Consider the following 19,006-nt stretch of genomic DNA (forward strand, 5'->3'; position numbering starts at 1 on the left):
GTCGCTGTTAGACAGACAACAGTAGTGTCGCTGTTAGACAGACAACAGTAGTGTCGCTGTTAGACAGACAACAGTAGTGTCGCTGTTAGACAGACAACAGTAGTGTCGCTGTTAGACAGACAACAGTAGTGTCGCTGTTAGACAGACAACAGTAGTGTCGCTGTTAGACAGACAACAGTAGTGTCGCTGTTAGACAGACAACAGTAGTGTCGCTGTTAGACAGACAACAGTAGTGTCGCTGTTAGACAGACAACAGTAGTGTCGCTGTTAGACAGACAACAGTAGTGTCGCTGTTAGACAGACAACAGTAGTGTCGCTGTTAGACAGACAACAGTAGTGTCGCTGTTAGACAGACAACAGTAGTGTCGCTGTTAGACAGACAACAGTAGTGTCGCTGTTAGACAGACAACAGTAGTGTCGCTGTTAGACAGACAACAGTAGTGTCGCTGTTAGACAGACAACAGTAGTGTCGCTGTTAGACAGACAACAGTAGTGTCGCTGTTAGACAGACAACCGTAGTGTCGCTGTTAGACAGACAACCGTAGTGTCGCTGTTAGACAGACAACCGTAGTGTCGCTGTTAGACAGACAACAGTAGTGTCGCTGTTAGACAGACAACAGTAGTGTCGCTGTTAGACAGACAACAGTAGTGTCGCTGTTAGACAGACAACAGTAGTGTCGCTGTTAGACAGACAACAGTAGTGTCGCTGTTAGACAGACAACAGTAGTGTCGCTGTTAGACAGACAACAGTAGTGTTGCTGTTAGACAGACAACAGTAGTGTTGCTGTTAGACAGACAATAGTAGTGTTGCTGTTAGACAGACAACAGTAGTGTTGCTGTTAGAGCAGGTCTCCTCCAGAGGGAAGCAGCTCCTCCTTCATGTAGCGCTGCAGATCCACACTCTGGTCCTCAAGGTCCACACACAGAAACTTCTTCACCACACAAACACACCTGACAGGGACACACACAAAGAAAACACCTGTGAGTGATTGTGCGTATGTATTGCAGGCAGAATAACTTATTTAAATGTTCATCTGAGCCATCTTTGTTGCAGGTGAATGGTAACAGCTGAATAAGATGAGAAAAAGAAGAAACCCGCACACTGATCTTGATAGTATCACTGCTCTTTAATAACTTTACGTATCGACTTCAAGGCCTACCTCAGAGCGTTTGTGAATGTTTATAATTAGCAACCTTATGTAGACATTGATCCACCCACATCCGTTCAATGCATCAAATGGGATTGTTGTCGAGGGAAAATAAGCAAGTGTTACCAAATATAACAATGTGCATTTATTTCATAACTATTCTAATAACGTGTAAAACCACAATGAGGACATCGATTCATAAATCATTGGTTACAGTGCAAGAAAAAACGTTAAGTGTAAACTGAAGTGGAGGCATTCATTCATGTTCACATTTACATGCATTCTTTTATCTCAACTTATTTAAATGTGAAATCTGGCTTTAGAGTCTCACCTGCACATTGACCCAGTACAGGTATTCCTCGTATTTAGCCTCGTTATTGTTGTTATTGTGTTACTATTTCCTATTTATTGAGGAAATATTTGTCTTATTCTAACTCTGTACTGTTGGGAATGGGCTCGTCAGTAAGCATTATACTGTTGTATTCGGCCAATAACATTTGATTTGACTTTGTGTGTGTGTTTACTGTGAGTGTGTGACTTACTTGTTTGCCTGCTCCTCTGTAGATGGTCGGTCGATGCGTTTAATGGTCTTTCCTGTTCTGTACAGTTCAGATACCTACACAAACACACACGTACATACACAACTTACTCTTAGTTTGCATTTCTGAAAAAAATGTGATGCCTTATTGTACTTGTGTGCATAGACACAGGAAGTAGTTTGGGAGTGTGGGGGCTGCGTTATATATTCATTTTTGGTAGAAATAAAATTGTTAAAAAATATATTTGATGGGTGCTGGAAAAATATTTTTGGGCTGCATTACAGATGTTATATCAGTCTGTTAATACAGAACTAATAAAGATGGAGTGCACTACTTTTGTGGAGAAAAAAATAAATATAGTTCGTAGTTTGTATCCTGTTTAGTGAATGATTACTGTGAGTATTAATGGAGTTTAGGCCATGAAAGTGTGAAAGGTTGACCTAATCAGATAAGAATAAATTGCCTCGGATCAAATAGGGAAGAGTATAAGATGTTTTGTGAACTTTCTAAATGTGAACTTTCTAAATGCATGCACTCAGCTGACTGTGTCCTTGGTATTAAAAACTTAACTTCTCTTGAGCTTTTGGTCTCAATTCCTAATTGCAAATAGGTTGCAATTGCATTTTTCTTTTCAACAAATGGACACAGGATGTGCCCGAGCTCAATTTCGAGTCTCATAGCAAAAGCGTCTGAATACTTATGTAAATAAGGTATGTTTTTTATTTGTAATAAATGTGCAAAAATGTTTTTAAAAAGCTGTTTTCGCTTTGTCATTATGGGGTATTGTGTGTATTTAAGGCTGTAATGTAACAACATGTGGAAAAAGTCAAGGTCTGAATACTTTCCGAACACACTCTCTATAAATAAAATAAAATCTTCAGATTTTTCAGGGAGTGCTGCAGCACCCCTACTTCCCACAGCTATGCTTGTGTGTGTGTGGTGTAGCGTACCTCCACTCCTCTCTGTACGAGGCTGGGGGGAAGGCCTGCCAGTGTAGCGATGTTGGCTGCGTAGCTGGAGCGACAGATCCCCTCCTTCAGCTGGTACAGAAACACCAATTCATCCCCATCCACCGCTGTCTCCAGAGTCTACACACACACAAAACACACACATATCAAGGCTGGGATTCAATCCAGGGCATGCTTAGGGCAGACAATACACTTTTTAAAGGGTTTTTCCCCAACAAATCCCAGCCTTACATACTGAAAGGGACAGATAACAAACACACACACACAGTACCAGTAGTGACAGCAGGCCTGAGGAAGGTAGGAGACCCAGCTGTAGCAGACTGTGGAAGTTAGTGGCCAATAGAATGTGAGGAACCTCGGCTGGAACTCTTTTCAGCCAATGAGAGATAGATGCCGCCAGAAGGGAAAGCCCATCCACCTGGTGAGAAACAGTTCAACAGTTTACTTGGACCCACATTGAAACACTGAAACATAGAAAGACCCAAAGAAAGGCAAATAACTGGGCAGTGTAAGAGACCTTTCTCCTCCATCCCTCCTTTCATGTCTCACGTGTTTCATCCCTCTTTCCCTCTCTCTCACCGTGTTAGTTCCTTTCCCAAACTCATCAATCAGGACCAGTGAGTGACCGCTGCTGTGGTTCAGAGCATGAGCCATCTGTAGCACAGACATACACACACATACATGTATGACACACTGAGAATAGGTAAATGCATGCGTGTCTGTAGTGCAGTGGTGTAAAGTATTTAACTAAAAATACTTTAAAGATTACTTAAGTCGTTTTTTGGGGGGTATCTGTACTTAACTATTTATATTTGTGAAACCTTTACTCCACTACATTCCTAATGAAAATAATGTAATTTTTACTCCCATACATTTTCCTGGACACCCAAAAGTATTTGTTACATTTAAAATTATTAGCAAGACAGGAAAATAGTCAAATAAACACAACACATCAAGAGAACTTCCCTGCCTACATACTGCCTCTGATCTGGCGGCCTCACTAAACACACATACTTTGTTTGTAAATGATGTCTGAGTGTTGGAGTGTGCCTCTGGCTATCAATGTTAAAAAATAAATAATAATAATTGTGCCGTCTGGTTTGCATAATATAAGGAATTTGAAATGATTTATACTTTTACTTTTGATACATAATGTAATTTTTTTGGTTGACCTGACCAAATTCACATAGAATTATGAGTAATAGATCTTTCATTCCTATTGAAAGCAAGTCTAAGAAGCAATAGACCTGTTCTATGTGGGCTATTTCTATGCTTCGCGTTCTGAAGTTTGTTTTTGCGTCTTTTACTTTTGGTTTTGTACACCAGCTTCAAAAAGCTGAATATACAATAGTTTTGGTTACGGAAAATATATTTCACAGCGGTTTAGATGATACAATGATTCTCTACACAATGACTGCTTGTCTTGTCACATAAACTGAAGTTTGGCAAACTATTTGGATTTTTGCATCCAAGAAATGGCGGAGCGATTTATGAATAGTTGCATCTTAATCTTTAAGTATATTTTAGCAATTACATGTCATTTTAATACTTAAGTACATTTAAAACCAAATACTTTTAAAATTTTACTCAAGTAGTATTTATATCCTGCCTGGTTGCCCCGTTGGACAGGGCCAGTGTCGCCCCCCCCCCATCTCAACCTCCAGTATCTTTACTGCAACAGTCTATGTGCCGGGGGTGGCTAGGGTCAGTCTGTTATATCTGGTGTAATTCTCTTGTCTTATCTGGTGTCCTGTGTGAATTTAAGCATGCTCTCTCTCTCTCTCTGAATTTCACTGGAGTCATTTTCTATTAAGGTATATTTACTTTTACTCAATTATGACAATTTGGTACTTTTTACACCATTGGCATAGTGTGTATGTGTGTGTGTAGTGTGTGTGTACCTGGTTGAGGTCTATCATGAAGGTGCTGAGTCCTACAGACACAGATTCTCTGCTCTGCATGCGTGTGAAGATTCCGTCCACCAGACCAATCTCTGCCTCCTTCGCTGGCACGTCAGAACCAATCAGAGCCATGAACACAATCAGACCCACCTGACCCAGCCAATCAGAAGGAAGAGGAAACAATCTATCCTGAAACAACTCAAGAACTGTATCTGTCTTTGACACTTTCTGTGTGTGTGAGAGTGAGTGTGAGTAAGTGAGTGAGTGAGTGTGTGTGTGTGTCCTTGCCTGTTTGAGGTAGATGCTCTTGCCAGATGAGTTGGGCCCGGTGATAATCTTAACCCGTCCACTAGTCTCAGAACTCAGGAAGGAGTTAGACACAAACATAGGAGAACACAACTCCAACAGAGGGTGTCTGAGAGAGTGAGAGAAAGAGAGATCTGAGCAACAACAACCCTTATCTGCCTCTCTAACCGCCTCCCTGGATACCCTAGGGGTTCATACAGGCGTCTAGCCAGCTGAAATGGGGTCTGTGTGTGCGTACCTGGCCTGTCTGAGTGTTATCCTGTGGTGGTTGGCCAGAGTGGGGGTAGTGTATCCATACTCCTGGGAGGCATGGCTCAGTGCCATCAGACAGTCCAGCTCAGCACTCAGATCCAGAACCTACACACACACACACACACACAAATGTAGCATAATCCCACAAAAAGATAAGTGTGCACACAGAGATACCGCTTAAAGACGCACACCTTGTACAGACAGGCGCTTCTCCCCAGCACTGTGGTCTGCAGCTGTGTCATAACCGCTGTCTCCATGTCTGAGAGAGAGAGAGAGCGATTCAGACATGTAGAAAGTATGGTCTACTTTTTTTCCAAAAGGGTTTCTTCGGTTGTACCCTAGAGATCTTCACGGGTCAACCTGTACCCGAATACCTGATCCGGGACCCGAGCAGGTACGGATCCTGAATTGTAAATAACGTCACGGGTCTGGGTTGGATCTCATATGATTGTTACAGGTCTTGGGTACGTGTAATTTTAACTGACTTGTCCGGAAGGGCCTGTAAATATCAGAACGCGACTGCTGCAGCAGAGAGACAAGACAGAAATTGTATAATTTATGCTGCTGATCATGCTTTTCAGAAGAGTGGAGATTGGTGCGTATAGCTTGTTGTTGGCCAATCATAAGTCATCAAAGTGCCAATAGGCTACAGTTATAGTCTCCATGTGAGGCAAAAGTTAGGAGATATCTAATCAAAGGAAGATGGAATTAAAAGGCAGACTGCTACTTAATATTTTGAAAAGAGTTTATGTTATTTGTAACTGTAGGATGAGAATGCGCACCACTGCAGCATCAGTTAGCATAGCTAGCTAGCGTTACTAGCTTCTCGTCCTGGTTTGATTTCGTCCAAGACTGGTACTATGTAATCATATTGGATCAAATCAAATTGTATTTGTCACATGCACTGAAAACAACAAGCCCTTAACCAACACTGCAGTTCAAGAAATAGAGTTAAGAAAATATTGACTAAATAAACTAATGTAAAAAATAAAAGAAATCTTAAAGATAATAAGAAAATTACATAACAATAACGAGGCTATATACAGGGGGTACCGGTACCGAGTCAACGTGCAGGGATACAGGTTAGTCGAGGTAATTTGTAAAGTGTCTATGCATAGATAATAAACAGCGAGTAGCAGCCATGTAAAAACAAAGGGAGGGGGGGAGGGGGGGTCAATGTAAATAGTCCAGGTGGTTATTTGATTAATTGTTAATAATAGCAGTCTTATGGCTTGGGGGTAGAAGCTGTTAAGGAGCCTTTTGGTCCTAGACTTGGAGCCCCGGTACCACTTGCCATGTGGTAGCAGAGAGAACAGACTATGACTTGCGTGGGACCGGAGTCTTTGACAATTTTTTGGGCCATCCTCTGACACCGCCTAGTATATAGGTCCTAGATGTCAGGAAGATTGGCCCAATGATGTACAAGGCCGTACGCACTACCCTCAGTAGAGCCTTATGGTCAGATGCCAAGCAGTTGCTATACCAGGTGGTAATGCAACCAGTCAGAATGCAGCTGTAGAACATTTTGAGGATCTGGGGACCCATGCTAAATCTTTTCATTCTCCTGAGGGGGAAAAGGTGTTGTCGTGCCCTCTTCACAACTGTCTTGGTGAGTTTGGACCATGATAGTTTGTTGATGATGTGGACACCAAGGAACTTAAAACTCTCGACCTGCTCCACTTCAGCCCCGCGATATTAGTAGGGGCCTGTTCGGTCCTCCTTTTCCTATAGTCCCAGTTGTCTTGAAAGCACCATAAATCCAGAGAATGCCAGACTGATGACAAAATTTGCACACAAAGGACCGCCGCGCCACCTTCCTGTTCAAGTGAGCACAGCACTAGAAGGTGAGTCCGAAAATGTCTTGTATGCTGCTGCATAAATTATGTAATATGGCAGGGAGATATGTATACTGTAGCTAAGAAAGTAATACTAAGTGTATGTTGTGTAGTAAGACATTAGCAGCCCATGTGCCTCACCCAAATAATTTGGTCTATTTTCACTTAATTTTGTTCTGACTTGGAGGTGCACATGTAGCCTATAACCTGTTTTTTAGAAATGTAATCATTGAATATTGTAAGACCTTTCATTGTCTGCTTATATGCCCCCTTTATTTATCTTACATTTTTGACTTGGTGTACAGGGAGAACACTAAGAACGGCCCGTGTTCTGAGTTCTGTTGCTGTACATTTCAAAAGTGCTGAACAAATAGTTATATTGACTACGTCCGTCCTAGCTTGCTCATGAATGTCTTAATCAAAATTACGGATTGCCTATTATTCACATGTCGTCCCCTTATGCCATAGTTTGTACATCTCAATTGTCAGTAGAAACCACATTTGTTTAAACAAGTCAGCCATTTCCAGGCTGTATCCCATCCGGCCGTGATTGGGAGTCCCAGTTTGGCAGGGGTAGGCCGTCATTGTAAATAAGAATTAGTTCTTAACTGACTTGCCTAGTTAAATAAAGGTTACATATCAGCTATGTTTTTTTAAAGGCAGTAAATGAGGCTGAATTAACTGTTTCGCTGACAGACAAGTCTCCGCTGATAGCCAGGTGTAGCAGTGGAAAGATGTTGGGACTGCTGTTGGGATTCTTCTGTTGGGACAGCTTTATGGAGGCCCGAACAGTTATTGGGCACCGTTTGTCACCATTATAGTGCAATTAATGTATTGTTGAGTGTCGTGTTGTGTAGTGGCTTTGCTGGCATGCATCCCACAATTGTTTTTTTAACCCCACCAAGATTTACATGCTAAAATCGCCACTGGTACCAACGCACATTGACTTGGTACCGGTACCCCCTGTATATATACCCTCGTTATTGTTATGTAATTTTATTGTGTTACTTTTTATTACATTTTTTAATTTAGATTATTTAGTAAACATTTTCTTAGCTCTTATTTCTTTCACTGTACTGTTGGTTAAGGGCTTGACAGTAAGCATTTCATGGTAAGGTCTTATTTCTTTCACTGTACCTGTTGTATTCTGCACATGTTTGATTTGTTTGATACCATTCCACTTCATTAACATGAGCCCGTTCTCCCCAATTAAGGTGCCACCAACCCCGTGGTATATATATATTTATATTCCCGGTCTCTGACATTGCTTGTTCTGATATTTATTTTTCTGGATTATGTGTGTCCCCATTTTAGAGAGGACAGAGAGAGAGACGAGAGAAGAGGAGCGAGAGAAAGAGAGGGGAGGGCTGACAGCCTGACCTTTGGTGTCACAGTGTAAGTCTCCCAGCAGGTCATCTAGCTCCTTGGTTCTCTGACTGCGGTAGTGCAGACGCTCTTCAGACAGAAACTAAACACACACAGTGAGAACATACACACATCATAAACTCACACTCACAGTGGGAGCAAACATACACATGTATCATACACGCACCATGAAGTCAAGGCCCTCTATCTCAAAGTCCTCTTTCTCCACCATGCTGGGCAACCGAGGGACCGAGAGCAGGAACCCTATCTGAGAGAGAAAGAAAGAGATAACTCAATTATGTTGATAGGATAGGACATCCAGATTACGATTTAACCTCATTTTATGTATATTTAGAAAGCATTGGCATCCTGTTGATCCTGACAGTCAGCAAGGTACACTTTAGATGTATTTGATTAGCATTTAGCATCCTTGTTAGCATGTCAACCAGGGATGGGTGACCCCATGATAGATGTCAGACCAAGGGGATGTAGACAGACAGTAATAGTAGATGTCAGACCAAGGGGATGTAGACAGACAGTAGTAGTAGATGTCAGACCAGGGGGATGTAGACAGACAGTAGTAGTAGATGTCAGACCAGGGGGATGTAGATGACGCAGCAGGAGGGGATGCGGGTATCCAGGTGCTCCAACTCTCTGCGAGCCACGTCCGTCAGGAAGTCAGACAGTCCCATCATCCTCCTCTTCTCTGGCAGAGGGAGCAGACGGAGGTGAGTAAGATTACCCTAACCTTCACCTTACCTTAACCATCAGCTAACATAACCCTAACCTTCAACAAACATAACCCTAACCTTCAACAAACATAACCCTAACCTTCAACAAACATAACCCTAACCTTCAACTAACACAACCCTAACATTCAACTAGCATAACCCTAACCTTCAACAATCATAACACTAACCTTCAACAAACATAACCCTAACATAACTCTAACCTTTATCAATCCCTAATGTTATGAACACTCACTCTCATCTATAGCAGGGTCCACATTGGGTTTGACAGTGAAACGGTTTTCTGCTAAACTGCCCTCAAAGTCCACCTACACAAGACACAAATCACAGAATAAAATGAGAATGAAACACATTGACATACAGAACATGGGAGCTGCACCTGACGTGTGTACTGTGTGTCCCACCACTCTGCTGATGAGCGAGGCGATGTAGTAAAGGTCATCTGAGAATCCCTCACTGATCTCCTGGAAGAGTTGGATGGACTGAGGCAGGGAGCGCACTGTGTCCCTGATACACACCGCACTATACACTGTCTACAACACAGACACACACACTATTCACAATGCACCGTAGCTTGTTTAATACACATACAGACATGCTATTCATATAGATAAATGGCCGTAGAACTCCTACCTTGTAGAGACCCTGCCAGTCAGAGACTTTGGTGTGAGACAGAGACATCGAACGCAGGAGAGTCTACAGCAGGAGAAATAATACTCTTTATTACAGAAAATTCATACCCATCACTGATGTTGCAGACTGAGGCCTGCATGGCGCTGAGGGGTAAAGTTCACAGGTCATGGTTACCGGGATGTTCCTGATGTTGCGTAGGGAGGACTGCAAAGTGTTTAGGGAGTCAGAGTTGCGTGGACAGGAGAAGAATCTCACAACTTCCTGTCTCCTGTTCAACACTGCCAGGTCACGAGTAGGCCTCAGAAACCACTGGCTGAGAGAAAGAGGGGATTTCACAATAACCAACATCTAGCAGAACAAGGAGGGATAGAGATTATGACTACGCACCACAAACAGGTACTGAGGTATTGATTATGTTTCTCAGATATAATCTGTGTGTGGTTGGTTTCTGACACTTCAACCATGAGAACAGGTTTTCCTCACCGAAGCAGTTTGGAGCCAAACTTGCACCTGCAGTGATTCAGTATCCCTGAAACAGAGACACCAACACCCATGACATCATCCCTACAGGAAACACGACTGAGAGATCACCGCTTCTCATAATGCGAGTGTGACAATGTACTGACATCACATCAGATCATTAACTTCCCATAATGTGTGTTACCATAGAGACTGAGCCCTTCCTTCTCCCCAGACTGTAGCTTGTACACAGAGGGGTGCAGCTCCGACTTGAAGATCTGCAGCACGCTGGAACACACACACACAACAAACATGGCAGAGAGAGTGTGTGTGTGTGTGTGTGTGTGTGTGTGTGTGTGTTTGTCTCCAGGGGGACTGACCTGTAAGTATCCTGGTCCACGTACACTACGTCTTTCCTGTAAGAGGAATGAAATTCAGATGTGAAAAAAACATTCAACCACAATACCTATACACAACTGACCTGATCTCTCTGTATGTGTGTGTCTTACAGTGTGTAGGTGTGGAACTGTAAGATGGGGACTCCCACACTGCTGTCCTCTAGCTCCACTCCCACTCTCCTCTTGTCCAGACACTTCAGCAACGCACCTACTGACCGCAGCTAGGACACACACACAACATTTTCAATTTCATCTCAAATGTCAGTGTGAGGTTATTTTCCTGGCACAAGGGGGAGAACTCACCATGAGGGGGAGGAGAACTCACCATGAGGGGGGAGGAGAACTCACCATGAGGGGGAGGAGAACTCACCATGAGGGGGGAGGAGATCTCACCATGAGGGGGGAGGAGAACTCACCATGAGGGGGGAGGAGAAGGAGATGCAGGAGGAGAGGTAGGAGATTCTCTCTCTCTCGGAGACGGCGGGGGGAAGGAAGGGACAATGGGCAGACAACAGCCTCTGCTTACTGACCTCCAGACCTGTGGTAAAAAGAGGGAGAGAGAGAGAATCTGTAACTGAAAACTTGACTATTGATGTTCAAAAGTTACACTGAGAACAATACCTAGTGTATTACCACAGGCAAGGCAGCTGTTCTTACCAAAGTCCACATAGGGATAGGTCACCACCTCAGGCCTGTAGTCTTTGTTGGCTCCTGGAAGCAGGGAGGAGAGAGGGAGTCAGAAAGAGAGAGGGGGATAGAAGAGAGTGAAAAAGAAGAGAGTTAGAGATAGAAGAGAGCTTGAGAGAGAGCGATAGAAGGGCAAGCAGATAAAGTGAGAAAGTACAAATGTATAAAGATTTTTTAGCATTAACCTTTACCCTCCACCTTAACCATCACCCCTCCCCGGCCAGCCTAAAGTTTTCCCTTCCCCAGTCCTCCCTGTGCGGTGCTCCTCCTCACCCAGTCCCTGCATGAACTGGACCATGCAGCGTTCCTGCTTAGCACTGGTAATGATCACATGAGGGCTCACCTCCTGGACCACTGAGAGAGGGAGCGGGCAGAGTTAGGGAACCGGGGACAGGTGGAAGGAGAGGGGAAGAAGAGAACAGGGGGAGGGAGGAGGAGAGGGGGGACCGGGGGGAGAGGGACAGGGGGACGGAGAAATGTGTTTGGGTCAGTGAGTAGTTTAGGTGTGTACTGACTACCTCTGGTTAGTGTGTGTAAGTGTATGTGTGCTTAACTTTAGTATATACCTCTGGCCAACAGTTGGAGCTCGTGGTTGTCTGAGGTGTCAGGCATGTAGTGCAGAGTGAAGTCTCTGCTGTCATAGAAACACAACCCCAACTGCCCATGCTGGGCAAACACACTCAGCAACACCTGGACACACACACACATGATCTTAATCTGCCTTGGCCCATTGTTTGTAGTTTGTATAGCACACATGACATGTGTGTGTGTTCACTGTTGCTCTCACCTCATGTGATTCTTCCTCCTCCTCCTCTTCTCCATTCATATTGGGGAGCCCAGACAGGCCTCTTCCTCTGACATCACCAGGCACCGCCATATACTCTCTAGGCTACACAAAGACAACTTTGGCCTGAACTTTGTCACGTCAATCATTATATCATAATTTGGCTGATTTGCTAACGTAAACTACTTTGAATTTCACTTATGTAGTCGGCCTAGCCCTTTCCGTTTACAGACATATATAATGTGCGCCTCAGTTATGCCATGTCCGTTAGTTAGCAACTTACCGGTGGTCTATCTCAACTGACTTCAACGTTTACTCGGCTTTTTGTTGCAGTGTGTGTAGTTGATTTTAAGCGCGTCTCTCACTGTGATATGGCACCGGGCGCGAGGCATGTCAAGCGCGCTAAATTCATCCCCAAGTGCGCTGGCGTGGCTGCAGCAGAATTAAAGCCAAAGATGTATCCTACTATATGTGGAGAAAAAATGGCAAAACACACCAACATCAAGACCTCAACTGTAAAGTATTGCGGAGGGAGCATCATGGTTTGGGGTTGCTTTGCTGCCTCAGGTCCTGGCCAGCTTGCTATCATCGACGGAAAAATGAATTCGCAAGTTTATCAAGACATTTTGCAGGAGAATGTTAGGCTCTCTCTTCACCAATTGAAGATCAACGGAAGTTGGGTAATGCAACAGGGCAACTACCCAAAACACAGAAGAAAACCAACAACAGAAAATACGCCTTCTGGAGTGGCCCAGTCAGAGTCCTGACCTTTATATTATGGAATGGTCTACCGTATCAAAGGCTTTTGCCAAGTCAATAAAAATAGCAGCACAATATTGCTTAGAATCAAGGGCAATGGTGACATCATTGAGGACCTTTATGGTTGCAGGGACACATCCATAACCTTTTTTTCACCTTTATTTAACCTGGAAGGCCAGTTGAGAACAAGTTCTCATTTACAACTTCGACCTGGCCAAGATAAAGCAAAGCGACACAAACAACAACACAAAGTTCTCAATGGAATAAACAAACGTACAGTCAATAACACAATAGAAAAAAAATCTATATACCGTGTGTGCAAATGAGGTAAGATTATGAAGGTAGGGCAATAAATAGGCCGTAGTGGTGAAGTAATTGAAGAGGGAGTGGTTACAAAATTGATTGTAAGCAATACTTACAATACGTAAGCAATACTTGATTGTAAGCACCTTGTAAGCAATACTATACACATTAAAAAGTGAAATACTGTAGCTATGTTGTCAAAAAAATAAAACTCCAAGCTTGAAGTATCAGAACACTTAGATATAACTGGGAGAAGTGTCAAGAATAAGAAAGCAATATATTCCATAGTACACTAGAACACAGCAAACATGAACAACAACAGTCTAAAAATAGCTGAGGGCAATTGAGCAAAATGTCCACTCGATGACAGCAAATGGACCTATCATGAACCTGGATTTCTCACCCTTCCTGTAGGTTCGTGATAGGTTCATTTGCTGTCTTCGAGTAGACATTTTGCTCAATTGCCCTCAGCTATGTTTAGACTGTTGTTGTTCATGATTGCTGTGTTATAGTGTTCTCCCTCTTCAAATTAGGGCTAATTGGAAAAGCTGTTCAATAGAGGACATTGTATTATTTCTTTGTACTTCCTGACGAAGGCCATGCAGCCGAAACGCGTCAGATTTGTAAAACTTTGTTTCTATTGAACATGCCATACAAATAAAGGCATTTTAATTAATTATATGAAGAGTGCCTTGGTCCTCCTTTCTTTGTGATGACCAATTCACCCCTTTTACAAAAGAGCACCTTCTGTCTACCAAAATATACTATTGTGTAGCTTAGTAGCGCTTCCCTTCCTCCTCTATCTACTCGACTCATCAAATTGGATGCAGTCTTTCACAGTGCCATCTGTTTTGTCACCAAAGCCCCATATACTATCCACCACTGCGACCTGTATACTCTCGTTGGCTGGCCCTCGCTTCATTATCGTCGCCAAACCCACTGGCTCCAGGTCATCTATAAGTCTTTGCGAGGTAAAGCACTGCCTTATCTCAGCTCACTGGTCACCATAGCAGCACCCACCCGTAGCACACGCTCTAGCAGGTATATCTTTCTTTTTGCTGAGTAGAGTGTTGGAGGCTCTTTTGTAAATGACATCGCCGAAATCAAGGATCGGTAGGATAGTACGTTTTACGAGGGTTTGTTTGGCAGCATGAGTGAAGGATGCTTTGTTGCGAAATAGGAAGCCGATTTAATTTTTGATTGGAGAAGCTTAATGTGAGTCTGGAAGGAGAGGTTACAGTCTAACCAGACACCTAGGTATTTGTAGTTGTCCACATATTTGAAGTCAGAACCGTCCAGAGTAGTGATGCTGGACAGGCGGGCAGGTGCGGGCAGCGATCGGTTGAAGAGCATGCATTTAGTTTTACTTGCATTTAAAAGCAGTTGGAGGCCATGGAAGGAGAGTTGTATGGCATTGAAGCTCGTCTGGAGGTTAGTTAACACAGTGTCCAAAGAAGGGCCAGAAGTATACAGAATGGTGTCGTCTGCGTAGAAGTGGATCAGAGAATCACCAGCAGCAAGAGCGACATCATTGATGTATACAGAGAAAAGAGTCGGCCCAGGAATTGAACCCTGTGGCACCCCCATAGAGAATGCCAGAGGTCAGGACAACATGACCCACTGAACTCTGTCTGAGAAGTAGTTGGTGAACCAGGCGAGGCAGTCATTTGAGAAACTAAGGCTGTTGAGTCTGCCGATAAGAATATAGTGATTGACAGAGTCGAAAGCCTTGGCAAGGTCAATGAATATGGCTGCACAGTATTGTCTTTTATCGATGGCGGTTATGATATCGTTTAGGACCTTGAGCATGGCTGAGGTGCAACCATGACCAGCTCGGAAACCAGATTGCATAGCGGAGAAGGTAGGGTGGGATTCAAAATGGTTGGTGATCTGTTTGTTAACTTGGCTTTCGAAGATCTTAGAAAGGCAGGGTAGGATATATATAGGTCTGTAACAGTTTGGGTCGAGAGTCTCCCCCTTTGAAGAGGGGAATGACCGCGGCAGCTTTCCAATCTTTGGGGATCTCAGACGATAAGAGAGGTTGAACTGGCTAGGAACAGGGGTTGCAACAATTGCGAAGGATAATTTTAGAAAGCGAGGGTCCAGATTGTCTAGCCCAGCTGATTTGTAGTTGTCCAGATTTTGCAATTCTTTCAGAACATCAGCTATATGGATTTGGGTGAAGGAGAAATGGGGAGGCTTGGGCAAGTTGCTGTGGGGGGTGCAGGGCCGTTGACCGGGGTAGGAGTAGCCAGGTGGAAAGCATGGCCAGCCATAGAAAAATGCTTATTGAAATTGTCAATGATCATGGATTTATCGGTGGTGACAGTGTTTCCTAGCCTCAGTGCAGTGGGCAGCTGGGAGGAGGTGCTCTTATTCTCCATGGACTTTACAGTGTCCCAGAACTTTTTGGAGTTTGTGCTACAGGATGCAAATTTCTGTTTGAAAAATAGCTTTTGCATTCCTAACTGCCTGTGTATATTGGTTCCTAACTTCCCTGAAAGGTTGCATATCACAGGGCTATTAGATGCTAATGCATTACGCCACAGGATGTTTTTGTGCTGGTCAAGGGCAGTCAGGTCTGTAGTGAACCAAGGACTATGTCTGTTCCTGGTTCTACATTTTTTGAATGGGGCATGCTTATTTAAGATGGTGAGGAAAGCACTTTTAAAGAATAACCAGGCATCCTCTACTGATGGAATGAGGTCAATATCCTTCCAGGATACCCTAGCCAGGTCGATTAGAAAGGCCTGCTCGCTGAAGTGTTTTAGGGAGGATTTGACAGAGATGAGGGGTGGTCGTTTTACTGCAGACCCATTACGGTCGCAGGCAATGAGGCAGTGATCGCTGAGATCCTGGTTGAAGACAGTGGAGGTGTATTTAGAGGGCAGGTTGGTCAGGATGATATCTATGAGGGTGCCCGTGTTTACGGATTTGGGGTTGTACCTGGTAGGTTCATTGATAATCTGTGTGAGATTGAGGGCATCTAGCTTAGATTGTAGGACGGCCGGGGTGTTAAGCATGTCCCAGTTTAGGTCACCTAACATTATGAGCTCTGAAGATAGATGGGGGGCAATCAATTCACATATGGTGTCCGTCCAGGGAACAGCTGGGGGCTGAAGGTGGTCTATAACAAGCGGCAATGGTTTGAGTTTATTTTTACAGGGACAGTGCACATTAATCAACATTTCAGTAAAAGTGCCGGTTTTAGCCAGCCGGCTGATTTTTAACCGCAGTCCCAGTGCAGGTTATTAAAAACAATTACAATATAGACAATCATTGAGCAGTGAACACACGCAGAGCAACATAGGACAAGCAAGACATAACATACAGACAGAGCAACATAGGACAAGAAAGACGTAGCATACAGACAGAGCAATATAGGACAAGCAAGAAGTAGCATATAGACAGAGCAACATAGGACAAGCAAGACATAACATACAGACAGAGCAACATAGGACAAGCAAGAAGTAGCATACAGACAGAGCAACATAGAACAAAAAGCAACAAGACAAAATTCATAAAAGCAACAAAGTGTTTCCACACCTCACAAGCTACAGACAACAGACCACATGGAAAGCGGCAATACACAGCTAGGGACCATGTTCACAAATCTGACTGACCTTTAGCCATGTCTTCATGCATTTTGTGAAAGTGTGATATGTGGTGCAGTTATGTGTGTCTGATGGCAGTGTATTCCATACATGAGAAGCTCTCACAGAGAAAGCGGATTTACTAAAGGTGCTTTTCCTGAAGGGAACTATAGAGTCACCTCTCATGGCAGACCTTGTGGATCTGCTGCCATATGTTTGGGTTTTCTGTTTAACAAAAATACTGAGTGGAGGGGGAGCCAGGCCATTTAATGTCTTGTATTCAAGATCCGCGTTGGTGTATTGCACAAGATTTTCCCAACTCAGGAGCTCATGCTTTCTGAGGATGTAACAGTGATGATGGCTATTAGGTGTCCTATCAAGCACTTTGAGAGCCTGTTTGTAGACAGACTGAATAGGTTTTAATGTTGTACAGCAAGCTTGTGTTATGTACTTGAGTGAAGACCCAAAAGCGGTTTTAACAGAAAACAGAGTTCTTTAATGAAAAACAGGAATGGCATAAATCCTCTTCCAACGTAGTCAATGGAACAAAAAGAACGTTAGAATAATGCAGGATGCACCTGCCAGGCAGACTCCGACAGGATAGGACAAGGTGGAAGCAAACGGGACGACAGCTTGCTTCTGGCATCAAAAACACAAACAAGAATCAGACACTGAAAGTAGCAGGAACAGAGAGAGAAATAGAGACCTAATCAGAGGGGGAAGAGACAACAGGTGGGAAGGAGTGAATGAGCTAGTTAGGGGAGATGTAGAACAGCTGAAGAATGAGAGACAGAGAAGGTAACCTAAAAAGACCAGCAGAGAGAGACAGAGTGAAGAGAAAGGACAGGAACAGACATAACAAGACATGACAGTACCCCCACTCACCGAGCGCCTCCTGGCGCACTCGAGGAGGAAACCTGGCGGGAACGGAGGAAATCATCGATCAGCGAACGGTCCAGCACGTCCCGAGAGGGAACCCAACTCCTCTCCTCAGGACCGTACCCCTCTCAATCCACTAGGTACTGATGACCACGGCCCCGAGGGCGCATGTCCAAAATCTTACGAACCCTGTAGATGGGTGCGCCCTCGACAAGGATGGGGGGAGGGACGAGCGGGGGCGCGAAGAACGGGCTTAACACAGGAGACATGGAAGACCGGGTGAACGCGACGAAGATAGCGCGGGAGAAGAAGTCGCACTGCGACAGGATTAATGACCTGAGAAATACGGAACGGACCAATGAACCGCGGGGCCAACTTGCGAGAAGCTGTCCTAAGGGGAAGGTTCTGAGTGGAGAGCCATACTCTCTGACCGCAACAATATCTAGGACTCTTGGTCCTACGCTTATTAGCGGCCCTCACAGTCTGCGCCCTGTTACGGCAAAGTGCCGACCTGACCCCCTTCCAGGTGCGCTCGCAACGCTGGACAAAAGCCTGAGCGGAGGGGACGCAGGACTCGGCGAGCTGAGATGAGAACAGCGGAGGCTGGTACCCGAGGCTACTCTGAAAAGGGGATAGACCGGTAGCAGACGAGGGAAGCGAGTTGTGGGCGTACTCTGCCCAGGGGAGCTGTTCTGACCAAGACGCAGGGTTACGAAAAGAAAGACTGCGTAAAATGCGACCAACAGTCTGATTGGCCCGTTCGGCTTGACCGTTAGACTGGGGATGAAAGCCGGACGAGAGACTGACGGAAGCCCCAATCAAACGGCAAAACTCCCTCCAAAATTGAGACGTGAACTGCGGGCCTCTGTCGGAAACGACGTCAGACGGAAGGCCATGAATTCGGAAAACATTCTCGATAATGATCTGAGCCGTCTCCTTAGCAGAAGGGAGCTTATCGAGAGGAATGAAATGAGCCGCCTTAGAGAATCTATCGACAACCGTAAGAATAACTGTCTTCCCCGCTGATGAAGGCAGTCCGGTGATAAAATCTAAAGCGATGTGAGACCACGGTCGAGAGGGAATGGGAAGCGGTCTGAGACGGCCGGCAGGAGGAGAGTTCCCAGATTTAGTCTGCGCGCAGACCGAACAAGCGGCGACAAATCGACGCGCGTCACGTTCCCGAGTGGGCCACCAGAAACGCTGGCGAATGGAAGCGAGCGTACCCCGAACGCCGGGGTGGCCGGCTAACTTGGCAGAGTGGGCCCACTGAAGAACGGCCGGACGAGTAGGAACGGGAACGAACAGAAGGTTCCTAGGACAAGCTCGCGGCGACGGAGTGTGAGCGAGTGCTTGCTTTACCTGCCTCTCAATTCCCCAGACAGTCAACCCGACAACACGCCCGTCAGGGAGAATCCCCTCGGGGTCGGTGGAGACCTCAGAAGAACTGA

The 19,006-nt window shown here is 44.7% G+C and overlaps 1 protein-coding gene across 1 annotated transcript; it reads right to left on the reverse strand.

Moving 5' to 3' along the window:
• Positions 1-734: 734 nt before the first annotated feature.
• On the reverse strand, positions 735-12,066 carry LOC135523038 (mutS protein homolog 5-like). The gene is made up of 25 exons (XM_064949762.1): positions 12,028-12,066; positions 11,807-11,930; positions 11,514-11,594; positions 11,211-11,264; positions 10,970-11,091; positions 10,665-10,774; positions 10,536-10,571; positions 10,361-10,443; positions 10,180-10,225; positions 9,871-10,009; positions 9,697-9,759; positions 9,468-9,596; positions 9,299-9,371; positions 8,911-9,020; positions 8,502-8,582; positions 8,330-8,417; positions 5,306-5,373; positions 5,101-5,219; positions 4,845-4,971; positions 4,557-4,706; positions 3,235-3,309; positions 2,927-3,073; positions 2,638-2,775; positions 1,691-1,764; positions 735-951 (listed from the first exon to the last, which is right to left on the reverse strand). The coding sequence occupies exons 1-25, from the start codon at positions 12,064-12,066 to the stop codon at positions 840-842; spliced, it is 2,388 nt and encodes a 795-aa protein (XP_064805834.1). The 3' UTR covers positions 735-839.
• Between the last annotated feature and the right edge of the window lie 6,940 nt (positions 12,067-19,006).

The sequence above is a fragment of the Oncorhynchus masou genome, chromosome 30 (assembly GCF_036934945.1).
Source record: "Oncorhynchus masou masou isolate Uvic2021 chromosome 30, UVic_Omas_1.1, whole genome shotgun sequence".
Lineage (NCBI taxonomy): Eukaryota > Metazoa > Chordata > Actinopteri > Salmoniformes > Salmonidae > Oncorhynchus > Oncorhynchus masou.